Source organism: Rhincodon typus, chromosome 1 (genome assembly GCF_021869965.1).
Source record: "Rhincodon typus isolate 14 chromosome 1, sRhiTyp1.1, whole genome shotgun sequence".
Lineage (NCBI taxonomy): Eukaryota > Metazoa > Chordata > Chondrichthyes > Orectolobiformes > Rhincodontidae > Rhincodon > Rhincodon typus.
In genome coordinates, this window is record NC_063332.1 from 61,133,318 (window position 1) to 61,157,871 (window position 24,554).

Consider the following 24,554-nt stretch of genomic DNA (forward strand, 5'->3'; position numbering starts at 1 on the left):
CAGGTAAGAGGATTGATGAGGGGAAGGCTGTTGATGTGATATGCATGGACTTCAAAGAGGCGTTCAGTACATTCCCACAGTTTGAGGAAAGTTTTATAAGTCTTGGAATAAAATGGACAGTACTAACACGGACAGAAAATCGGCTGAGGGATAGGAATCAGAATAATGGGTATTTTTAAGGATGGAAGAAGGTTTGAAGTGGTGTTTGCCGTGAAGTGAGATTGGGGTCCTTGCTTCCAGATAGATATAGACATGTATCTCTCTGTCCACAGTTGCTGTGTCCTGCTGAGTTTCTCCAGCAGTAGCTTTTTCCTACCCCACCCTGAAAGTGACCTATGGTCATACCCTTCAGGATGCTTCTGCTCTTCAAAGATGGTACCCTGGCTATCCAGTAAAGTGTGCACTGAACAAATCTGTTGCATGGTCTAATCTCCATCTCAACTCCAAAACCTTGTTTCAGTGGAGACTGCTGGGCATTTTAAGAAATCAGCTGCTTCTGCGAACTGTGCATGTGTGGACCCTCGCATCCCTATGTCAGGAAATGTTGGTATTAGCGGCGGGATGAGATTCCAGACTTCATGGCATTTTCGGCATATAGGTGCTGTCCACTGTGATGAAAATGTAGACTGAGGCTATTTGTAGTGCCCAATTACCATCCCATCGGTTTAGTTTTACAATAGCATTTGTGGCTTTACCACTTGTGTTTGTATGATCAAAATTACTGTAAATTTGAACCTGGAAACAAATTTTCATTGCCAATCTGCAAACAAACTTCATTATTCACGAAATGAACAGTGGGAAGGCAGAATGGGTATTTGCAGTTCTATTTAGCTATAATGCTCTGTAATTTAAAATTTGAATCTGTGCCAACATTGTGACAGTGTTTTTCAACCGATTAATGTGCCAACTACAGACGGAGAAAATATTTACATTTACATTCCACTCTGTAGAAATTAAGCAATAACAAAAACTAAACAATAATTTTGTGAATTCAGACACGAAATGGAAATATCTGAAATGATTGTCTTTAGTTTTTGCATCAGCCTGGCTTCCCTGTTTCTCATTTTAAATGATTTGGCCTTCATTCCATAGAATTGAAGATGGAATGTAACATTACCCATTCTGCTTCATTAAATGGTGTGCTACTTGTAATTGATATGATCGCTGTTAGACTACGTAACTATCCATTTGATTTTAAGACTAGTGCCATCTGTTGCTATTGGTAAATGCAAGGAAATTGGGACATCCGTTCTAGCTGCTGTGTTTTACCTATAAGTAAAACCTAGTTATTCAGTGTTTTACATCTTTGTCAGATAAGCTTATTGTATCAGTACTAATTTCTTGATAGACACAATGTAGTACCCCAATAGCTGACTTAAACTGAGAAAAAGAGTGTGTAATGGTGACTTGAATTTGAAGTAGTGTGGTTTTAAGACTTTAAAATTATATTGATGAGGTAAACCTGAATCTCTGCACAGAAAAATTGATTAAATGTTTTTACAACAACATAGATTTTAATTTAATTTACATTGATAGATATTTACTCATTTACCATTTTGCAAATGTATATATAAAATTGAACAGCAACATAAAGAAAAATAAGGTTGGGCCAGCATGTATCACATTTCTTTAGGATTTTTCTTTAAGATTATCCAGTAACATAATAACAAACCTAGCTAAACTTTCTTGAAAAATATCTCCACTGAGCAGGTTATTGCTGTTTTATTATACTTAATGTATTAACATGAAAAATGTATCTATTTCCCATTTCTTATTAGAAAACGTTACGAGCCATGTTGGTGTACACACCTTGTCATGCAGTAGCAGAAAGGTCACGACTTCAACGTCTTCTCAGGCCAGTGGTTGAAACTATATTGGTCAAATGTGCAGATGCCAACAGGTAACAAAATTTTGAACAAAATGGCAGTTTTAACATTTAGAAGTATGAACTACAATACCAAATGCAGATATCTGTATTTGATATTTATATTTAATTCTGAATTGCAGATTAAATATTCCTTTTAATAATGGAGGTTATTAAATAAACACATTGAGCTTGATAATGGAGGCCCATGAACTAAAAGCTGCTTACAATTTTTTAAATTACAAGTGTCTACTTGCTTATTAGGTCAGGTGAAATAAATATATTCATTTGGAGAACTTGGCTGTATTTGAGTAGTAAGCATAGATTATCTTTGGAATGCTAAATAATGAACTGGTTCATTGCATTTATGCTAGATGTGATATCCCTGTCAAGTGGGGCAAATGGAGCATTGGCTTTATTCTCAGGCAACGTTTTAATTTTTGGGGGCTCCTTCTTCATTCTCAATAACTGCCTTAGATGATATAATTACATAACATTGCCACCTGCATTTTTGTTGAGACTTGGGGTATTTCAACTCGCACAAAAGTAGAATAAAAAGTTCTTCAGTATTCTCATCATTGTTTCCATTAAACATTTAGCAACAATGCATAGGAAAGCATTAATTTCCTAGGTGCTATCTTTAGTGTTTAGGTTTTTCCTTTTAAAATATCAATCCAGTTTCTTTTCAAACTAACTTTTGAATCCATTCGCATTATCTTTTCGGACAGTATTGTTTTTTTCTACAATGTAAACTTTCCTGATTTCCCCTCTGATTTTCTTATCAATTGTCTTAATTCTGTTCCCTCTGTATTAAAAATTTGCCTTCATTGCAACAAAGTTGAAGGCATTTGTACTTTTCCTAATTATTAGGTGTTTTGAGTCTGATATGACTCCTTTTCAAAATGCCCCAACAAAGTCATATCAAATTTGACCTTCGCTTTGTTTCTCTGGCTATCGATGCTGCCAGACCTGTTGAGTTTCTCCAGCACACTCTCTTTATTTCAGATCTTTAGCATCCACAGGTTTTGCTTTTATTGGTAGACCTTCAGTTTTATTTTTGAAATTTGTCTATCATGGTAGTCAGGATGCTGTGTTGCAGGAGACAGCTACATCCTTTAAATTAATTACGTCAAATTTGGCCTCTGGTGAGGGGCAGGAGGGTGTGATTACCAACGAGGCAGGTGAAGGTGTCAGGAGGTAGTGCTGAAGGAGCCTCAGCCCTAGAGCTTGTTGAACAATTTTCAGATTCTTGCTTCCTCTGTTGATGACAATGGGGTCTTCAGGGAGGATGTGCAAACTGATCATAGCATTGTGGTACAGGGAGCCATTCAAGATGGGGTGTAGGAGGGAGGCCGGGGGAGAAGAGAAACATGATTGTAATCGGGGATAGTAAAGGCAGGGAAATGAACACTGTTCTCTGTGGCCAGGGTCGAGAGTCCCAAAGGCTGTGTTGCCTGCATGGTGTCCTGGTTCAGGGCATCTCATCTGGGCTGCGGAGGAACTTGGAGTGGCATGGGAAAGACCCAGTTTTCATGGTCCACAATGTAGGTAGCAAGAGGAAAGATGTTCTGGTGAGGAAATATAAGTAGCTAGGAATTGAATTTAAAAGCAGAATGAAAAGTACGAGCAGGAATAAGCCATCTGGCCCTTACAGGCTGCTGCGCATGCAATAAGACCATGACTGATCTTTGTGGAGTCAGCTCCACTTACCCACCTGCTCAACATAACCCTTAATTCTTTTTACTGTTCAAAACGCGATCTATCTTTGCCTTAAAAATATTCAATTAGGTCACTTCATCTGCTTCACTGGGCAGGGAATTCCACAGCTTCACAACCCTTTGGGAGAAGTTCCTTCTCGGCTCAGTCCTAAACCTGCTCTCCCTTATTTTGAGGCTATGCCCCCTAGTTCTTGTTTCACCCACAAGTGGAAACGACCTCCCTGCTACTTTCTTGCCTGTTCCCTTCATAATTTTATATATTTCCATAAGGTGCTCTCTCATTCTTCTAAATTCCAATATGTATAATCCCAGTCTACACAATCTCTCCTCACAAGCCCCTCTCAACTCTGGAATCAACCTAGTGAACCTCCTCTGCAACCACTCCAGTGCCAGTCCATCCTTTCTCAAGTAAGGAAACCAAAACTGCACAGCACTCCAGACGTGGCCTGTCCAACACCCTATACAGCTGCAGCATAAACTTTTTTTTTTTAAAAAACCATCCCTCTAACAATGATGAACAATATTCCATTTCCTGTCTTAATTACCTGCAAACAAACTTTGTGATTCATGCACAAAGATGCCCAGTTTTCTCTGCACAGCAGGATGCTGCAATTTTTGACCACTTAAATAATCCATTTTTGCAGTTATTCCTACCAAAATGAATGACCTCCCAGTCAGACCCTTGCCTACTCACCTAACCTATCTATATCTCTGCAGACTTCCAGTCAATAATCTTTGGATTATTACCTGAGCCACAAGTAAACAGGAACAGGGTCAACGAAATTAAAAAAGTAAACAGGGTTCAAAGATTGTTGTGGAAGAAAAAGATTTGAATTCATGGGACATTGGCATCAGTAGTAGGAAAGAGATGGGATGGGCTCCACCTGAATCACTCTGGGACCAAGGTCCTGGCAAAAAACATAACTAGGGTTGTGAGTGGGGCTGTAAATAAAATTTGTGTAGGTGAGGTCAGTTGCATGAAAAGTTATGGAAAAAGTTGGCATGTGAAGGGCTCAGCAGAGGTTATTAAAGCTTCCAGAACAAGTGATAGGGCAGAGAGATTCATGACCCTTTCCATACTAACTTCATACCTAGCAGAGAGGGGGGCAATCAAAGAAGGACTTAGGGTGTTGTACTTAAGTACATGGTATACAAAGCAACGTAAGTGAACTTGTAGTGCAGATTGAAATTCATGGGTGTTATATGGGTATCAGAGATGTAGCTGCAAGGGGATCAGGTCTGGGAATGAATTGAGGAAGTGCAAAGGAAGAATACTGCATGGGAGCTATGTATAGCCCTCCTGGCAGTAGTCAGGGTGTGTGGAAGAAAATGAATCTGGAGATAGAACAAATACGTAAGCAAGGCACTATTACAATAATCATGGGGGACTTCAATATGCATGTGAACTTGGCTAATCAGTTTAGCAGTTGATCTCAAAAAAATTCATAATGCCTGAGATTTTTCTTTTTGCAGCAACTTGTGGTAGAGCCTGCTAGGGAGTAGACGATTGTGGATTTGGTGATGTGTAATGAGTTGATTACGGAACTTAAGGTGAAACTGGAATCAGATTTAACTGTATTACAATTGAGTAAAGGTAACTGCAAAGACATGAGGGAGGAGCTGGTCAAAGTTGATTAGAAGGGGCGTCTAGCAGGGAAGATGATGGACCAGCAATGGCAGGAGTTTCTGGGGTAATTCGAGAAGCGAAGAAGAAACTTCCTAAGAGTAGGACGAGGCAGCCATAGCTGACAAGGGAAGTCAGGGACAGCACAAAAGCAAAAGAAAAATCATACAATGTGGTGAAGATTAGTGGGAAGTGAAAGGATTTGGAAACCTTTTTTAAAAACCAGCAGAGGTTAGCTGAAAAGGCAATAAGGGGGTAGAAGATGAAATACGAGGCGAGGCTAAGCTAGCTAGTAAGAAAGAAGATTGCAAGAGTATTCTCAAATAACGAAAAGGTAAAAAAGAGGCCAGAGTTGACATTGGAGCACTAGGAAATGACGTTGGAGAAGAATTAATGGGGATCAAAGAAATAGTAGAGGACCTGAATAGATACTTTGCATCAGTTTTCACAGCAGAAGACACCAGCAGCATACCAGAACTTCAGGAGAGTCAGGGGACAGAGGTGTGAGCTAAGGCCATCACTGAGGAGAAGGTGCTGGAAGGAGTTGAAAGATCTGGAGGCAGATAAATCACCCAGACCAGATGGACTACATCCCAGAGTTATGAAGGAGATAGCTGAGGAGATTGTGGAGGCATTGCCGGTGATTTTTCAGGAATCGCTGGAGTCGAGGAAGGTCCCGAAGGACTGGGAAATGGCTAATGTAACACACCTGTTTAAGAAAGCAGGGAGGTAAAAAGCAGTAAACTATAGGCCAGTTAGCCTGACTTCTGTCCCTAGTAGGTTCTTAGAGTCCATTATTAAACATGAGATTGTAGAGTACTTGGAAGTGCATGATAACGTGGTCAGCATGATTTCGTCAAGGGCCGGTCATGCCTGACAAATCTGTTTGAATTATTTAAGGAGGTAATGAGCAAGTTAGACAAAAGGGAACAAATGGACATGATCTCTCTGGATTTCCAGAAGGCCTTTGACAAGAAGGCTGCTTAATAAGAGTAGAGTCCATGATATTAGGGGCAAGGAACTGGCATGGATAGAGGATTGGCTGATTGGCAGAAGTCAGAGACTGGGGATGAAACGGTCTTTTTCAGGATGGTAGCCAGTGACCAGTCGTGCTCCATATGGGTCAATGTTGGGACCACAACTATTTCTGTTATACGTTAACGATTTGGATGAAGGAACTGAGGGCATTGTTGCTAAGTTTGCAGATGACACAAGGTTAGGTGGAGGGACAGGTAGTGTTGTGGAAATGGGGAGGCTGCAGAAGGACTTGGACAAGCCAGGAGATGGGGCAAAAGTGGAATATGGAGTACTGTGTGGGAGAGAATGAGGTTATGCACTTTGATAGGAAGAATAGAGGCATAGAGTATTTTCTAAATGGGGAAGGGCTTTGGAAATCTGAAGTACAAAGGGTTTTGGGAGTCTCAGTTCAGGACTATCATAAGCTTAACAATGCTTCTAAGTTGGCAGTTAGGAAGGCAAAGGCATTGTTAGCATTAATTTCAAGAGGACAGAGAGGTACTGCTGAGTCCTGACTCTGGTCAGACTACATTTGTAATAATGTGAATAGTTTTGAGCCCCATATCTAAGCAAGTATGCACTGGCCTTGGAGGGGGTCCAGCAGAGATTTACAAGAGTGATCCTAGGGATGAAGTGCCTTGACATATGAAGAGCAGTTGAGGACTCTGGGTTTGTACTTGAAGTTTAGAAGGATGAAGTTGGGGTTGGAATCTAATCAAAATTGACAGGATACTGTGGAGTGGAGATGATGGTTCAACTAAGACCCACGGGCACAGCCTCGGAGTGAAGGGAAGACCCTTTAGAACTGAGATGAGGATGTATTTCTTAAGCCATAGAATGATTGATGTGTGGAACTTTGATGCCGCACAGGGCTGTGTGGGCCAAGTCATTGAGCATATTTAAGACAGCGATAAATATGTTGTTGATTAGTAAGGGGATCAAGAGTTATGGGGAGAAGGCGGGAGAATAGGTTTGAGAAACATATCAGCCATGATTGAATGACAGAGCAGACTCTAGGCTAAATAGCCTAATTCTACTCCTATGTCTTTTGGTCTTCTGTTTTTGATGTTTCCACTAGTGGGAAAATCTCAAAATAGGTAACGTAATCACAGAATAGTACCTTATTTAAAACTGAAAAATCTCTTCACTGAGGATAGTGAATATCTGGAATTCTGTACCACAAAGTTGTATAGGCTGGGTCACCAAAGTATGTTTCAGTATTCAAAGATGTAAATAGATTTTTGAAATGTTGAGTTGAGGGCTTTGGGGAGCTGGCGTGTAAGAGGAGTGGAGATGATCAAACCTTACTGAAGGCTCACCTTCCGTTTTAAAGCTCCTGTTCAGTTGGCATACTGTACCTGCTTTCTTTCCAGCAAACTTCTGCATTTACTTGATGTTGTTCTTTTTAGTTAATGTCTGTTTGTGCAACCTAACAGCTGACTTACCCCTAAAAATGTATTCCTTAAACTTGTGCGTTCAACAGTCTTGTCATAGAGGAAGATATTTTACAACATTAAAGCCTTCTTGTTCTGGAGCTTTTTTCTTATTAATGTCTAGACCATTCGAGGTGACTTTTAATCTGCCCTGACTAATTTGGAGACTGCTAAACTGCACTGCTGTACCTACAGACCTTTTTCCTGTAAATAACCTGCTTCCCCCTCTGAAAGAAATCTGCACACTTCCTATCCTTCTGGATGGTTCTCTCTCTCTCTATACTTTTCTGTCATGGGACAGCTTGTTGCTTGGCAGGAGCTCAATGTTTTTCTCTTTTTCTAAAGCACTGAAATGTTCCAAGGTGCTTTTCATGCAACCTGTGCAAGTATTAAATAGTAATGTGATAACCTAAGGTAGAAAAGAAACATTGTGCACACAACCTCATTATCCTTTTATGCATCTTATTTTCAGTCGTACAAGCCAACTTTCTGTTTCTACACTGTTGGAATTGTGCAAAGGCCAGTCAGGAGAGCTTGCTGTGAGCAGAGAAATTCTTAAATCAGGCAAGAAACAGTTGGTGTTAAAATTTACTTGTGTATTTTGTGCTGCATCTTTTATGTAAGTGTCTTGTTAAGAAAATCCATTTCATTCATACTGTCTGTCTTGGCTGTTAGATACATTTTGTTCATTGCCCTTTTAGGGAAGGAAGCTGCCATCTGAGGTCTGCAACTTCCTGGCAACTCCTTTATCCTATTATGGTGACATTCCCACATCTAAAATATTTGAGAAAATTATGACCAACACATCTGTCATCCCAAACACGCTAGATATGGAAATGTCACTATTATATGAGAAAGGAGTTGCCTGGAAACTGCAGACCTCAGATTCCAATAGCGCCTCCATAGCTAGTGGTAAACTATCATCAGGAACTGAATGACTGAACATTTGGAATTGTCAGGAAAAAACATAGGTTTGGTTTTGTGATGGATAGATCATATCAGAATCTGGTGAGATCTTCGGAAAATTAAATCAACCTGGTGGTAGGGAAATGTTGGAATATTGTCCAAATGAACCTTCACTCTGACAAGGTCTGCATAAGAAATTTTTTATGAAAACTAAAGGCCATAGTTTTGAATGCATTTTTGTGTCCTGGCTTAACCATTTGTTGGAAGGTAGAAAACAATAGGAATAATGGTAATGTACCCTGATTGGCATGATGTGATGTTTTCACCAGAGGTCTGCAGTTATATTGGAAGTGATGATCGGTTAGGAGTCATAGTGATTTGTGTAGGCAGCAGTGAAATTATAAAAGGACAGAAGTTAAATGATTGGGCAAGACTGTGGCAAATGGAGTTCTTTTGTCCAAGGAGATAAATTGGATTTTTTTTCCTAATGGCAGACAATTAACAAGCATGGCATTAAAATGTGATTTTGATATCCATGTTTGCAAAGATGAAAACAAAGCAATCCAGAGGTGAATTGCATTTTACTTTTATTATTGGAATGCCAAGTGATGCTTCTGTCGTACAGTCTGCCTCCAAAGTATAAGCCTTGGTGGAGTAAATATTAATTGGAATAAACTGTGACTTCAAGCGTTATGAGGACAGGTATATTATAATGTTTTTTACTCTCATTCAATTTAGAGGAGTGAATGGTGACTTAATTGAGGTGTTTAAACTCAGAGGCATTTGAAAAGATAGATGGTTTGTTTTCTGGTGTGGAAAATCTAGAGTGAGGGACGCAATATTAAAATTAGAATTGGATCATTTAGGAATTAAGTTAAGAAGTACTTACTCACATTGGAAATCTAGAGCTCTCTTTGCCCCCAGAAGAAGATGGGAGTCAGTTAAAAGTTTTGAGACTGCAATCACATTATATTATTAGGTATAGTATCAAGTGAAATGGATTAAAGACCAGTAAATAGAAGGGAAGTGTAGGTCATCTATGGTCACACTTGAATGTTAGCACAAGCTCAAGAGATGGAGTTGTCTGTTGCTAAACAGTGAATGTAATGGAGAGATGAGTGTGAAAACTGATATTTTACATGCTGCTGTAGTCAGTGTTGCTTTGTGGTGGTATTTTCTCTATTCATAGTTATTAATTGTACTGATTTGTAATATGCTTTCTAGATGTGGAAGATAATAGTAAGTAAATATTCTGCTATAAATTCAATCCTAAATATAATATGTTTTTTCTTTTCTCCCTGTAGCATCCATTGGAGTTGGAGGTATTGACTATGTCTTAAACTGTATACTGGGTACCTCAACAGAATCAACTAATTGGCAGGCTTTGCTTGGTCGTCTGTGTCTCATCGATAGACTTTTACTGGAATTTCCAGCTGAATTCTACCCTCACATTGTTTCTAATAGTGAGGACCCAGTTGTTGAAACAGAACTTGTGCTAGAAAGGTAAAGGTATTTCTTCCTCATTGCTGCCAAGTTGTATAGGCAGTTTATCATTTATATATTTCACAGTTTGGTCTAATAATTTTAAGATATTCAAGTTTTGGAATTAGAATTAGGCTTATTGTCACATGTACTCACGAGGGAAAAGTTTACAAAATCGCTGCTTACAGCGCCATTTTAGGTACAAAAGATATCTAGGTACAAAATCTTAAGTATAAACTATAAGAATAAAGAAACGTGAAGTTCAGAATTATAGTCTCTCCAAGCAGAGAAGACGGAGCAGATGAGTCTGTGCTGGCCACCACTCGGAGCTGGGCCTCACTGCCACGACTTAGGGCTGAGCCTCTTCATCTTGGACGTTGCCATTGCTGCCTGAGGTTGGGAGTTAAGAGGAAAGAAGAACAAAAAACACAAAGAGAGGGAAAGAAACTGAAATGGACAGAGTAGGTGAGATCTAGCTCAGGAGCCCTACTTGGTTGCCATCTTGGATCTTAAAAAAAAGTTGCCCACAGCTGCCCATAGATTCTACTAAACTAAGCAACACAGGCTATAACAAGTGCAATATTTTTCAATATCATACTTTTATTTTTTTATATGCATATAAGTTTTGAGTTCATCGCTAGGGAGGTAATTTTCGGTAGTATTATGCATGAACTTTGCTGATTTAAGGGTAACTGTAAACATTGATAATTCTGAGGAATTACAAGTAGCTACCCTGTTGCAAAACCTCGGACATTCCTGTTAGCCAAATATTAGTTCACAATAATGAATTTCAACAAGTTATAAGGTCCACAAGTTATAAGGGAAGAGTCATGTTGGGTATATTGACATTTTGTATTTAATTGGAGGCTTGAGCTTTTTAACAAGTTTCTGGCAGCTGATAACTACTCTCCAATGTGATAAATTAGTTTCACAAATGCACACGCGCTGCCATTAATAAACTTCTACAAATATTAATTTGTAGAATCCTATTTTGATTTATTGGCGTTTGGTTTGATGAGAATAGCATAGTTTAAGTTATCCATTGCACCAGTTGGCTTATTAATCTAGCTGGAAAGTTACAGCTTTAAGTAAAGTCTTGATTCTCATGAAATGCAAGTGTGCCAAAGAAGTGGATGAATTGGCAATAATACCAAAGAATTAGTAGAAGTTTCTCTCTATAGTACATGTTGAACGAAGTCCTAGCAACATTGAAATGCTGTAGTGTAACATAGAAAGGTAAATGCGAGTTTGTAAAAAATTGCCACCAAACATTGCATAGCGTTTACTGTGGTTGAAATGCCAACGTCCTGCAATTTGACTTTGAAGTGCATTATGCAGGGACCCTACTTTTCAAGGTCAGAGGATACAAACGTGGCAGATCCTTGAACTGTGATAGTCGTAGAGGTTGTAGTAAGGGAGTATTGGCTGCTATTTAAAAATCCAACTTTATTGTACAACAACTTTGGATTCTTGTTGGAATCTTTTACTTTGGAAAATTATTCCAGTGTGATTCAGAGGTATAGTAGAAAAACGAATGTGAAGTTGGAGTGATTAGGAGGATGAGACAACGGTCAAGTAAAGAGGTGGCGTTTAAGGAAGAGAAATGGAGAAATATTAGGAATGAAAGAAAATTCCGAAGTTTGGGGTCTAGGTGGGTGGCAGTGTAATGGTCGGATTTGGGGGTGGGTAGTTGGAAATGCATGAAGCCAGAATCTGAGAAACCCAAAACTTTATTGGGGAGCAGCATTAGAGAATACTAGAAGTGTGAGCCTGTGGAGTGATTTTGAAGATACATGGTAAGAATTTCAAATTTGAAGCACAGGTGCACTGGGAGTCCATGTAAGTTTGTGAAGATCAGAATTGATGAATGAATTAGTGCAGGATAGGATTCCAGTATCAGTGTTTTCGATGAGTTGGGATTTGAGATATGAGAGGCCGGTAAGCAGAGCACAGGAACGCTCTCATCTAAAAGTGACCCAAATTATGGTTTCAGCATCAGACAAGTTGAAGTAAGGCAGAGGCAGATGATAGTACTGAAGGAGCAGTAGATAAACATCGTGATGTTTGGTTGGGAGTTTAACTTGAGGTTAGGTGTACACAATGTTTGCAAGCAGTAGACAGGATGAAGAGACTGAGCATGAAGCTGATGGCTTTGGTGTTTCCATTGTTTAGCTTGATGAAACTGATTCATCCAAGACTGAGTGTTTAATGAGCAGTCGTGCAGCAGAGAGAAGTGGAGGTTGTCATTGGTATACCAAGTGGAATATGATTCCATCTCTAGATGATGTCATTCAGGGTCAGCACGGGGAGAAATCATAACACCTCAGTCAAAGTTAGTGAATGTTATTCATTAACTATGACTGTATTAGCACATTATGGTGGGAACTTGTTTTGTAGGGATTCTAACAGTTGCAAGATAGATGAGTCAGGGCCCATGGTGGGGAGGGAGTGGTGGGTAAAGAGATGTTGGCCTGGATTTTAGTGTACTTAAAGTAGAAAGACTCTAGGAACTGGCGGCCATTGCTAGGTAAGACTGGAAGCCGCTTCTCCCGGCATCCATGTATGTTCATTTAAATGAAACGAGATGGGCCTGCTCAGTAAAGCTGGGAACAGGGGAGTGAATGGAGAGAACTGAATGACGTGGATCTAGCAAGGGTGGTGGGGGACAAGTTGGATGGCATTTGGGGAGACGCGGCATTAATGAACATAGGAGTTGAATAGGAGGTCTTGTGGGAAGAGAGATTTGAGGTTTTCTAACTTGTAGAGAATAGTAGAGCAAACTGACACTGGGTTAAGGAGCTGTGCAATAGTGGGAAGAAAAGGTACTGGGACCTTGTTTACTAATGTCATTCCATACTGCCTGATCCTCTTGGACATCAAAGGAGGGTGAAGCTTCCTAAAAATTAATGTGGTCCAGCCATATCTGGCAATGGATGACTAAATCAATTGTGTGTAGATGGACTCAAGTCTTTGCCCCATTCCCACGGATGTTCTTGGATGTGATCAAAATTGGGGCAAGGGATTGATTTTGGCCTGGACAAGGATATAGAACATAGAACATTGAACATTACAGCGCAGTACAGGCCCTTCGGCCCTCGATGTTGCACCGACCTGTGAAACCAATCTGAAGCCCATCTAACCTATACTATTCCATTATCATCCATATGTTTATCCAATGACCATTTAAATGCCCTTAAAGTTGGCGAGTCTACTACTGTTGCAGGCAGGGCATTCCACGCCCTTACTACTCTCTGAGTAAAGAACCTACCTCTGACATCTGTCCTATATCCATCACCCCTCAATTTAAAGCTATGTCCCCTCGTGTTAGCCATCACCATCCGAGGAAAAAGGCTCTCACTGTCCACCCTATCTAATCATCTTGTATGTCTCTATTAAGTCACCTCTTAACCTTCTTCTCTCTAACGAAAACAACCTCAAGTCCCTCAGCCTTTCCTCATAAGACCTTCCATCCATACCAGGCAACATCCTGGTAAATCTCCTCTGCACCCTTTCCAATGTTTCCACATCCTTCCTATGGAAAGGATGTGGAAAGTATACTTCAGGGAGTGATTGGGCCAGCCTACAGCTACAAAGTTATTGAGAACGAAGAGCCAAATGTTGGAATGTGTGATTATAAATTACTTGAATTTATTTTCCTCCCAAAAGCAGATGTAAATGAAAATGGTTTTGATGAATATGGAATATGGGATTATATTCATTGGAATTTAGAAGAATGGGGGGGGGATCTTATAGAAACATATAAAATTATGAAGGGAATGGATAAGCTAGAAGCAGGGAGGTTGTTTCCACTGGTGGTTGAAACTAGAATAAGAGGGCATAGCCTCAAAATTAGGGGTACCAGATTTAGGACTGAATTGAGGAGGAACTTCACCTAAAGGGTTGTGAATCAATGGAGTTCTCTGCCCAGTGAAGTAGTTGAGGCTTCCTCATTGAATGCTTTTAAAGCTAAGATAATGTTTTGATTAGTAAAGGAATTAAGGGTTATGGTGAGAGGGTGGGTAAGTGGAGCTGAGGCCACAAAAAGATCAGCCATGATCTTATTGAATGGCAGAGCAGGCTCAAAGGGCCAAATGGCCTACTCCTGCTCCTGGTTCTTGTGTTCTTATGAATGTTGAGGGGAATGGTTGGAGATGGAATAAATGTAGAAATGTTGGAAATACTCGGGGTTAGGCAGTGTCAGGTAGCACTTGGAGTGAGCCAGTTAACATTTCACATTTGTGATCTTTTTGTCTGAACTGGAATAAGTTAGAAAGTCCAGAGTCCGAGACTAGGGTAAAGAAGAGAAGTTCTTTGGATCTGGAAAGATGTACAGAGAATCAATTTAGAAAAGGGATGATGACTGGCCTCATCAGTAATCAAGTACGTTTTTAAAAAAAAACAGCACAGAACATGAGTGAAGAAGTCAAGGGAGTGGCCATAACTGTGACAGATTTATATGTACTGAGAGATTTAACAAGGGATGAAAAGGGAGCTGAGCTGTGGAGCAAAAACCACTGATTAGATGTCAAAGAAAGCAGGCTATCTCTGAGCAACACGTTACCAATTAATGTAGTGGTTAATGAGGATTTTAATGTGGAACAAAGTGGTGTACTTGAAAAAGAGAAAATACTAAAAGAGTAGGGGAAAAGATGAAGGGGTCTCTTGATGAGAGCTGCTGTCCATGTGGGCAGGGCAGGTCCTGGGACATGTAGCTGCATTAGGAGCTTTGGAAAAGAGCAGTGATTGCCCATTAGATTCGGGGATCAATGGAGATTGGAATGAGTAGATATTTGAAAGTCACATCCAGTAGAAATATTGTGCGACAACCTCTTGAAAGAAGAGGATGGGGCACTTTGAATTGTGTGTAAGGCAGAATGGTTTAATTATCAAAGTTCAAGATTAGAGTGTCTGCAAACCACTGTTCAAGTCGGTTGTGTAGCATGGATGGCTCCAGAAATTACTTGAAGGAGAAACAATATCACTTTACGTGCTGTTGGAGGTTGCTTGGTAGAATCAGGTCACAAGAGGAGTGGAGGTATTTTTGTATGAAATTGGGATCATTCTGAGCACTGAGGAAGGGGTTATGCAACAATTTTAAAAATTCTTGGTAAGGCCCAAAAGTTCTCCTTAATTTGAGATTACCTGCGCTAGCCATTCTAAAGTAATTAGAAAAACCGATAGATTTAACTGTTCCCATCCTAAAATAAATGCCTTCCAAGTGGATCTTACTCTGAAAGCTTTTATTACAGTACTCAATTACTAATGCAGAGAAGCCATTTTTACTGTTGGAACATTGCGTATTTAAAATATTATGTACAAGGAGCTCTCCACGTTTAGCTCAGATATGTTGTAAAGACTATTCTTATGATGTTCTGCTTTATTTTCTAGATACAAGAAGCTACTGTCACTTTTGAATTTTGCACTGCAGTCTATTGACAACTCCCATTCAATGGTTGGTAAAATGTCCCGAAGAGTCTTCCTCAGTGCTGCCCGGATGGTTGCAAGAGTTCCTCGTGTTTTTGTGAAACTTATACACATGCTGAGTGTAACCAGCTCAACCCATTACACGCGTATGCGGCGGCGCTTGATAGCTATAGCAGAGGAAATGGACATTCTTGATGCCATTCAATCAGGTATAGAGGATGAACAAACTGTGGATGGAAGACATGATCATTTCATAGAGCCTTCAGCTCCGCATAATTCACCATATACTACAGAAAACAACTCCCCGGTGAACACTGTGAAGTTATCTGGAAAAGCAAGAAAAAGTGTGTTTAGTCCTGATCATGATCCTAAATCTGGTGTTGGAGCAAATGAAATGGGAGAGACAGTGCAAGATATTTCTTCTACAAGACTTGTGACTGCAGTGCCCTGTGAACAACCAAAGACAGCCATTCAAGTACGTCCCAGGCCACTGAGTCAGTGTATCAGTTCATGTTCATCAGTGACACCATTAAATCATTCCCAGCTTTCCTTCCCATTTTTGCCTTCCCCGTCATCACCCTCATCTTTGTCCTCATCGTCTTCTTCATCAAATCCTTTAGCTGGACAAACGGCTATTGATGGTTCCAAACTACGACCTCAGGGTTTTGTTCCTAGCAAATTTGCATTGTCTTCCCCAAAAGTGCAGCGAAAGTTTTCTCTTCAGATTCAAAACAACTGTCCTAAAGATGTCACTGGAGGTAAAGAGACTGAAAAGCTGTCTCCAGTTTTTACCCAGGCACGGCCTCCTGCATCCTGTCAGATCCACAGACCAAAACCATCGCGGCCATGCCTAAATGAAATAGAGAAATTTTCAGGTGACTTGAGCAGAAGCTGTATGATGCTTGAACTGAAAGATCTTGAGCTTAGTGACCACTGTAGTAGCAACCCAGTTATTCCAAGTGATGAAACTGTATTTACTCCTGTGGAGGATACTTGTCGCCTCGATACTTCAACAGAACTGAACTCTAGTATGGAAGATCTGCTTGAAGCATCAATGCCTACATGTGATAGTACTGTTACATTTAAATCTGAAGTTGCTGTGCTCTCTCCTGAGAGGACAGAGACTGACTGTACCTACAATGATGATGTTAATCAGAATCAGAAGTGCAAAGAGAAAATGGAAGCAGAGGAGGAGGAGGCATTGGCTGTTGCCTTAGCTATGTCAGCATCCCAGGATGCGCTCCCTGCTATTCCTCAGCTGCAAGTTCAGAATGGAGAGGATGTCATTCTCATTCAGTTGGATGTAAGTGTGTTTCATTCCCCCAAAGAGATCTTTCTAATTCCCATCCTTGTCTGAAGAACTCGTATATTTGTGTACTAATGTCTTTGCAGTCTTTGCAAAATGAAAAGATGGGTGGCATCTAATGTTAAAATCCATTTGGAAAGTTTCTATTTTTTAACGTAATAAAAGGCCGGTTACACAATCTCTCCAAGTCCACCATGGCAGCTGATGGGCAATTACATTTAATTCACAAAATCTGGAACTTTTTAAGTTTACCTTGCACAGTTTCATTTTTGTCTTGTGAAACTTGTTGATTATGACTATATTATTTGTATGGTGTGTATGCACCATTCTAATTGAGAAAATTAATCAATCTTTTGTCAAATTTCACAAAGAAATTAAGCAACGAATTCTAATTTTGCGTTGGTGCATATGAAATCTTGGTTAACTAGGAAAATTAAATAGTTTTGTTATTGCTCAAGAATACAGACAGAATTGACTCTCAGTACTGACCAACAACTTTTTGAAAGTGACTTTATTATGAAATACTTAGTGAGCTCTCAGGAAGCACAGATTTGCTCATCGAGATTAAGATTGATAGCCTAAAATCTTTAAAGTAAACAAGTGGAGCAGCAGGACAGATGAGCCCACATAAACTGCATCTTTTGAGATGCTAAAATAAAACTCCTCTGAGTGGTTTGCTATTTTCAGCTAATTGGAGAATGATGTCCTGTTTGCTGTTTTTTTTCCCCCCACAAATGATTACAAAATGTTAATATTTGTATAATTGATCATCAAAGTGTATTGGCAACAAACAGCAACACCTTCCGGTCGCCAACCATTTTGACTCCTGCTCCCACTCCCTGGGTGACATGTCCATCCTGGCCCTCCTCCAGTGTCACAGTGACACCACCTACAAACTAAAGAAGCGGCACCTGATGTTCCACCCCGGGAGCCAAGGGCCCGATGGCCTAAACATGGAATTCACCAGTATTAAGATCTCCCCATCCCCGGCATCATCCCATGTCCAACCCTCCCTCTCATCCCCACCTCCTTGACCTGACACGACCTGTCCATCTTCTTTCCCACCTGTCTGCCCTTCCCATCCCATTGACCAATCCCCAGTCCCACTCCTCTCTCTCTTTTTATTTCTGAGCTTCCTTCCCCCTCCCCATTTCTAAAGAAGGATCCCAACCCGAAACGTCAACTTGCCTGTTCCTCTGATGCTGCTTGGCCTGCTGCGTTCTTCCAGCTCCATACTGTGTTATCTCTGACTCCAGCATCTGAATTCTTGCTGTCTCTGGATGGAAAAAAATGATGTTTTACAAATGAGGTGTGAGAACATGCAAAGTAAAATCAGCACTGGAGAACCTCACCAGATAATCAGTGGATGACAGAGTTCACGCTCTGAAGTTGTTGAAATCAATATTGAGTCTTGAAGGCTGTAAAGTGTCTAAACAGAAAATGAGGCACTATTCCCCTAGCTTGCACTGGGCTCTGCTGGAGCACTATGGCACACCTAGGACAGAAATATTAGCAGAAGAGCAAGATGTGATAAGCAACTGGAAAGTTAGGATTATTCTTGTGTACACAATGGAGGTGTTCCACAAAGTGATTGACCATTGTAGGGGAGATTTGCATTGTAAGCAGTGAATGTATTAGACTAGATTGAAAGAACTATAAGTAAATTGCTGCTTCACCCGGATAGATTTGGACCTTGGACAATGAGGATGGAGGATGTGCAAGTGCTACACCTTCTGATTGCATGGAAATGTGCCAGTGGGGAGAGAAGTTGGAAATTATTATTGATTATAAAATAAATAAACATTTAAGTATATGAGTAATTATAATGCATTGTTAAATACGGGTCTCCTGAATCTACCGAATGGATTTTGTATTAAAGTTAGATCAAAAAACAAGGGAGCAGAAGTAGACCATTCAACCCATTGAGTGTGCTCCACCATTTTATCATCCACCAACTTGGCAATAGTACATTCACTTTCATTGTCAAAGTCATTAATACTTTTAAATAATTGTGGGCCCAGCACTAATCCCTGTGGCATTCACTAGTTACAGGTTGCCATCTGGCAACTACCCCCTTATACCAACTGCCTTCTATTAGTTAGTCAATCCTTTATCCACACTAATATACTACCCCCCAAGATCATGGGCTATTATTATGTAGCTTAATGTGTGGTACCTAATCAAATGCTTTTTAGAAACCAAACCTATCATATCTCTCTTATTTATTCTGCATATTACCTCTTCAAAGAACTCAACAAACTTAACAGGTACATCCCTTCATGTAACCATGCTGATTGTACTTGATAGATCATGTATTTTTAAATGCTATATTATTTTAGGTCTATACACAAATCTAATCTCCTTGAGAGCATCTATTGATACTTCTCCCTGAAAGCCTAGAATTATATAAAAATGAGTCCTGGATAGAGTGGATAGTTGAAATCTCTTTTTCTCCCAGGATGGAGATCTCAACTACTAGGGGGCATAGGTTTGAGGTGAGAGGGGGAAAGTTTTGTTACACACAGGGTAGTTGGTGTCTGGAATGCGCTGCCAGGGGAGGTGATAGAAACAGGCATTTGGACAGAAATGACCAGGCTGGGAATAAAGATCATATGCAGGCAGAGTGCCCCAGTTTAGAATAGCATTGTGATCGGCGCAGACATGGTGGGTTGAAGGGCTTGTTCCCGTGATGTGTTGTTCTGTGTTCTACAATAATTACCTATTACTTCCACTTTTGCCAGCACTTAATTTGTTTCCCACTGCTCCTCCTTCAGCTCCCCAATTTCAGCCCTTTTACTGAAGCTCTTGTCCTTACCTTTGTCATTTTCAGACTTGACATCATCATTGTTCTTTCAGCCAGCTGTTTGTCTCCAATGTCAGTAAAATTCAATTCATTCAAGACTTGGAACCTATATCCTACCTACTCTATTCATTACCCACTACATACTCTGACCCAATGCTTCAAAATTAAAAAATCTCATCCCACTGTTATAACCTATTACAGTTGTATTCCTCTCTGTCTCTTGTACAATAACCTTTCCTCTTGCAACTTTATTGTCTTTTTCTCTTGGGTTTTCCAACGGTCCTTTAGTCCTGTCATTCATGACTACAGGATTAGCTGCCTTAGGCTCACGATCCATAATTTTCTATCTAAATACTTCTGCCTGTCTCCTACACTTCAGTTTAATGTTTTTAAAGTTTATAGAATGCAAAAGAAAATCTATTACAGGTTTGTATTGAAACACTTTCGCTTTTTCCTTGTTCTCGTACAACTCTAGATATCTATTTTGCCTCAGTAAAGCATTTGAAATTTGTTCTTGTTCTTCAAAATTATTTGAAGAAAAACTTCTAGACAGAAAGTAGTAGAAAGTAAAGCTAACAATACAGCTGACTTGATTCATAATGGGAAACTGAATACAAGATGTTTGATGCTCAGAGTTCAGCTGAGAGTAGAAATATCATGCCCAAGCCCAAATATTTGGAAAGTGGTGAGATTTGCATGTAAACAACTGAAAGACAGCATTAAAATATGCGAAGGATGAATCATTATTTGAATTTAATTTGTTATTGTGAGTTTATTCATTTAAACTAAACTATTACTTTGGGCATTTAAAATGTCACTATTGCAGGAAGGCAAAGCTGACATTTTTTAAAAAACACAACCAAGATGAAGTTACTAAAGAAACCAATGGCTATATAGTGCAAACAAAATGAAATGTACTCTTGCCCATAAACTGTTAACTCTGTCTTGTGTGTTAACATTCAACATTGAAAATACTTGCCTACAGTAGTAAGAAATACTATTATACATACATTTTAATCTGACCCGCATACTGTAATTGTGAAATAGATTTCTTTTTGGAGGACTCTATGGTGTAGTAGTATGGCCCTACGTCTGGGCCAAAAGATCCATGTTCAAGTGCCACCTGCTAAAATGATGTGTCAGAACAGCATGTTTGAACAATTGATTGAAAGTATCTAAACTAAATCTCTAATATAGACTTCTATCAAAGCTTAAACTGTTCTTATTACTCAACTTTACTGCTGAATTGTACTTTGTATTCAAAAATGTGACGAAGTAAATGTTCAAAACTTTTTTCCTCATGGAGAATGTTGAATATTGCATTTGGCTTTCTTCCATGATTATCAATATGATTGTAGACATTACAAAGGTGTTTTTGAAATGTATAAAACTTAGATTATGCCACCTTACAAATCATGTACCAAAGTGTTGTATATTTATAATGGTTTCACTTGCAGACACCAGAAACTCTACCTGGACATACCAAAGCAAAGCTTGCTTACAGAGAGAGTGTAGAATGGTTCAAAGGTCAACAAATAGGCCTTGGGGCGTTTTCTTCATGTTATCAGGCACAAGATGTGGGAACAGGAACATTAATGGCTGTGAAACAGGTAATTTCTAGATGTTCTGATTGTGCCCACATATTTTTTTTTGGAGGGAAGACTTTACCTTAAAACAAGCTATGTTCAAAATGAACTAATTTTAACAAGTTTAAATGAAAATTTGAAAGATTTTAGTTTTACCATTTTATATTAGAGTTAACTTTTATAATTTTCATATTTTGAATAGCACTTTGAAATTGGTTAACTGGAGATTAATCATAATTCACTGTTCTCCACATGTATCTCTTCAGATATTCCAATGCTAATCTTTTTGTGAAATAGATCTCCTGTGGCATTGACTTGTTATTAGGAAACATTGCGTTTTATAATAAGACGGGGCTCTTTGTTAACATACTTATGACCTCTCTGTCCTGAGTTTAGAAACAAGCTTCAAATTCATCAACTGATGAACATGAAACTGTCACTTTCCAAATGTCACTGATGCCTCCCAGAGATTCTCCTTTATGACATCCAATCTTGTAATTCCTCAACCCAAATATCTCTCTTCTGCTTCCTCTTCATGATTCACTAACTCAACTACTCTAACAGATCCAGCACTTCAGCCTAATGAACCTGATTTTGTCCTACATTAACATTTTTTTCTCTTCCTGCCTGCATTTCAGAGACTCTGACCTTACCACTTTCAAATGTTTACTGGCCCTAATCATTGTCTTTTCTATACGAATGACTGGCCCGTCCATCCCACACCAGGCAGACGTGATGACCCTCCTTCTACCTTGAACAGAGCTCCAAACAGTCACTATCCACTAACTACCTCCTCCAGGCAGGCTGAACTTCAATTTGATAGAGGTTTTCAATGTCATGGTCAGTAGTTAATGGAAACTGTTTCCACTCATAAGTAGATTGAGAACTCAAACTTTTTTTTCCTCACAGTAATAGTTAGGATATGGATTGGACTGCTTGGAAATGGGATGGAAGCAGGTTCAATTGAGGCATTGCCAATCTTTTGCCTTTTTCCTGTAACCTCGCACATTGTTTCTGAGTCAGTGTTCAGATAGCCAGGCACATTTGGGAATAGCTTCCTAAACCATAACAGTTCAGAGATTCTGACCGTTCTGTGATTCTGTGAGTGTGTTCTCAAATTAAGCATCTCCTTTGACCATATCACTTTCTCCAAATAAATACTGCCACGAGGGCTGCTATTTCTCTTGGTCTTAGTGATTTCTGCCTTTTTGTGGCATAGGTGGAACGTTTTTCTTGTTCCCGTGCTACTCTGGTCTTTTTCTTGGTTCTCTTTCTGGTACACTCTTGACTGTGTCAGTGCTGTTACTACCTCCTCGCCCCAGACTAGAAAATGTAATTGTTTTGATTCCAATTTCTTCCCCTCCCCTCTGACTGTTCCCTTTCCCTCCTTCACTTCTCTATCTCAATAGTTTCCCATTTTTTTCGATAAGCTATCGTTCAATATTCATGATAAGCTCGGAGATTCGCAGGGCTAACTTAATGTGTGGTTAAATGCCTTTCACCTTGTTTACCATGAGCACTCTGTTCCATTCTGCCCATTCCTATTTCCATCGCATCTGACTATGCCATCTTCCACACCCATGCTCCTGACATGTTCTCCTCCCACTTAATCTGGAATTTGCTTCCACCGAGTTTGACATGCTCTTTTCAACAGAGCAGCAACCAGTCATGATTCTCCTTTTGCTTTTTACAGCTCCATGAGAAGTATTTGCTCTCTCGCTACCACGATTTTTTTTATTTGACTTGTAATTATGTTCGCATTTAATCTCTCCTTCCTGCCTTTTGTGACAAAAGTTCCGCTTTGTTTCCTGCCTGTGTGTATCCTGCAAACATGTTGCACTTAAACATTTGCCAACCTTCAAAGATTATCTACCTAAAATATTAACTGTTTATCCCTGTATAGATGCTGCCTGACCTGCTGAGGGTTTCTAACAGTTTCTGATTACTCTTGGCATCCACAGGATTTTGCTTATTTGAGTTTGTTCTACTTGTGACTTGCCACGCTAATATTTTGAAGATTGCCTCGATGTCATTTTACAATCACTTTAAAACAATATTCATTTTTATTAAGTCAAATTGTTTTGCTGGATCATTCTGATGAACATATGATTTTGGTTTATTTCGAACACACTGAAATATCTTGGTCCTCTTGATCCACCACCAATCTCTATAATTTGTTTTTGTTTCCTCTATGTAGAAATTGAGTGGTGGAGAGTGACAGATTGCTCATTAGCCATAACTTTTCCTTTGCTCTTGAAGGAACTTCAGTATCTACATTTTAAGTTCCCTTCTCTCCAAACCTCTTCCTCTTCGACTTGAATTGTTGGAGCAACTTTTTTCAGTGCTGTTAGTTTAGTGCTTATTTGGTGCTGATATTTGCAATTATATTACTAACTTCTCTAAATAAAGGATGCATTCCGCAACAAGTCTTCCTTAATGCAATGTGGAGAAAATATCTGAGAATTTCAAGATTTCCCTTAGATTTTTTTCATTGGATGCTGATACAGTAGCTTAGATGTGTCTGGTTGATCAAGTGTGCGCTTACATTCATATAGAGCTTTTTACGTCAGCAATTGAAGTATTTAGAGTTGTCATCACTGTTGTAATGTAGGACTAAGAATTTAATTTTGTCATTTTGGGATTGGAAATTTATTTTTCTAACTTGGCAAACAGGTGACCTACGTCAGGAACACATCTACTGAGCAAGAAGAAGTGGTACAAACCTTACGCGAGGAAATCCGGATGATGAGCCGCCTTAACCATCCAAATATAATTCGGATGTTAGGTGCCACCTGTGAGAAGAGTAACTACAATCTGTTTGTTGAATGGATGGCAGGTGAGAACAATCATTCTTTTTTAAATCCACACAGTATCTGTAGTTCTATTTTCCTAGCTGGCAAAATTCTAACTGCTACCTTTTAAACATTGCTATTGTTCTTCCATTTGGAAAGAGTGGAAGCGTAAACAGCCATAAGTCTAACTTGCCACGTCTGGACTATTTGCAATTGTTTGTAATGTTGAATTTATACTTTTTAGATCTTCCAGTTGTTCTGTAAATCCAGAATGCATTGTAAAACTGATCGATGTGTGCTGATCTGTGTTGTTATCTAATTCCTGCTGAATCACTGCTTAAGTTTTCAGAGGCTACTAAAATAAGTTTGAAAGCCCAAGGCTAAAAAAAAATCCAACGCACGTTGTCATTTTGATGCTCATCTAATGACTCCTGCTGGAGTAGTGTACTTGACAAACGATCAAAGATGACATGTAGAATTTTTTTATGTAGTGAGCTGCTGTGTTTGGAATGCACCATCTGAAAACCTGTTGGAAATGCATCCAATTTACAAAATGGAATTGGGGAAATATTTGGAAACAAAGTATAATTCTATGCTAA

At 39.4% G+C, this 24,554-nt stretch overlaps 1 protein-coding gene across 1 annotated transcript; it reads left to right on the plus strand.

The window, feature by feature from the left end:
• Nucleotides 1-1,536: 1,536 nt before the first annotated feature.
• On the plus strand, nucleotides 1,537-24,143 carry map3k1 (mitogen-activated protein kinase kinase kinase 1, E3 ubiquitin protein ligase). Its single transcript, XM_048605138.1, has 6 exons — nucleotides 1,537-1,900; nucleotides 8,129-8,220; nucleotides 9,867-10,065; nucleotides 15,433-16,771; nucleotides 21,035-21,187; nucleotides 23,837-24,143. The coding sequence occupies exons 1-6, from the start codon at nucleotides 1,794-1,796 to the stop codon at nucleotides 24,083-24,085; spliced, it is 2,139 nt and encodes a 712-aa protein (XP_048461095.1). The 5' UTR covers nucleotides 1,537-1,793; the 3' UTR covers nucleotides 24,086-24,143.
• The last annotated feature ends 411 nt before the right edge of the window (nucleotides 24,144-24,554 follow it).

Excerpts from the sequence above, each read along its gene's own strand:
- map3k1 (XM_048605138.1), top strand. The coding sequence starts at position 1,794 with ATGTTGGTGTACACACCTTGTCATGCAGTAGCAGAAAGGTCACGACTT. Across the intron at positions 8,221-9,866 it reads CAGAGAAATTCTTAAATCAG|CATCCATTGGAGTTGGAGGT; the intron begins GCAAGAAACAGT and ends TTCTCCCTGTAG. Across the intron at positions 21,188-23,836 it reads CATTAATGGCTGTGAAACAG|GTGACCTACGTCAGGAACAC; the intron begins GTAATTTCTAGA and ends CTTGGCAAACAG.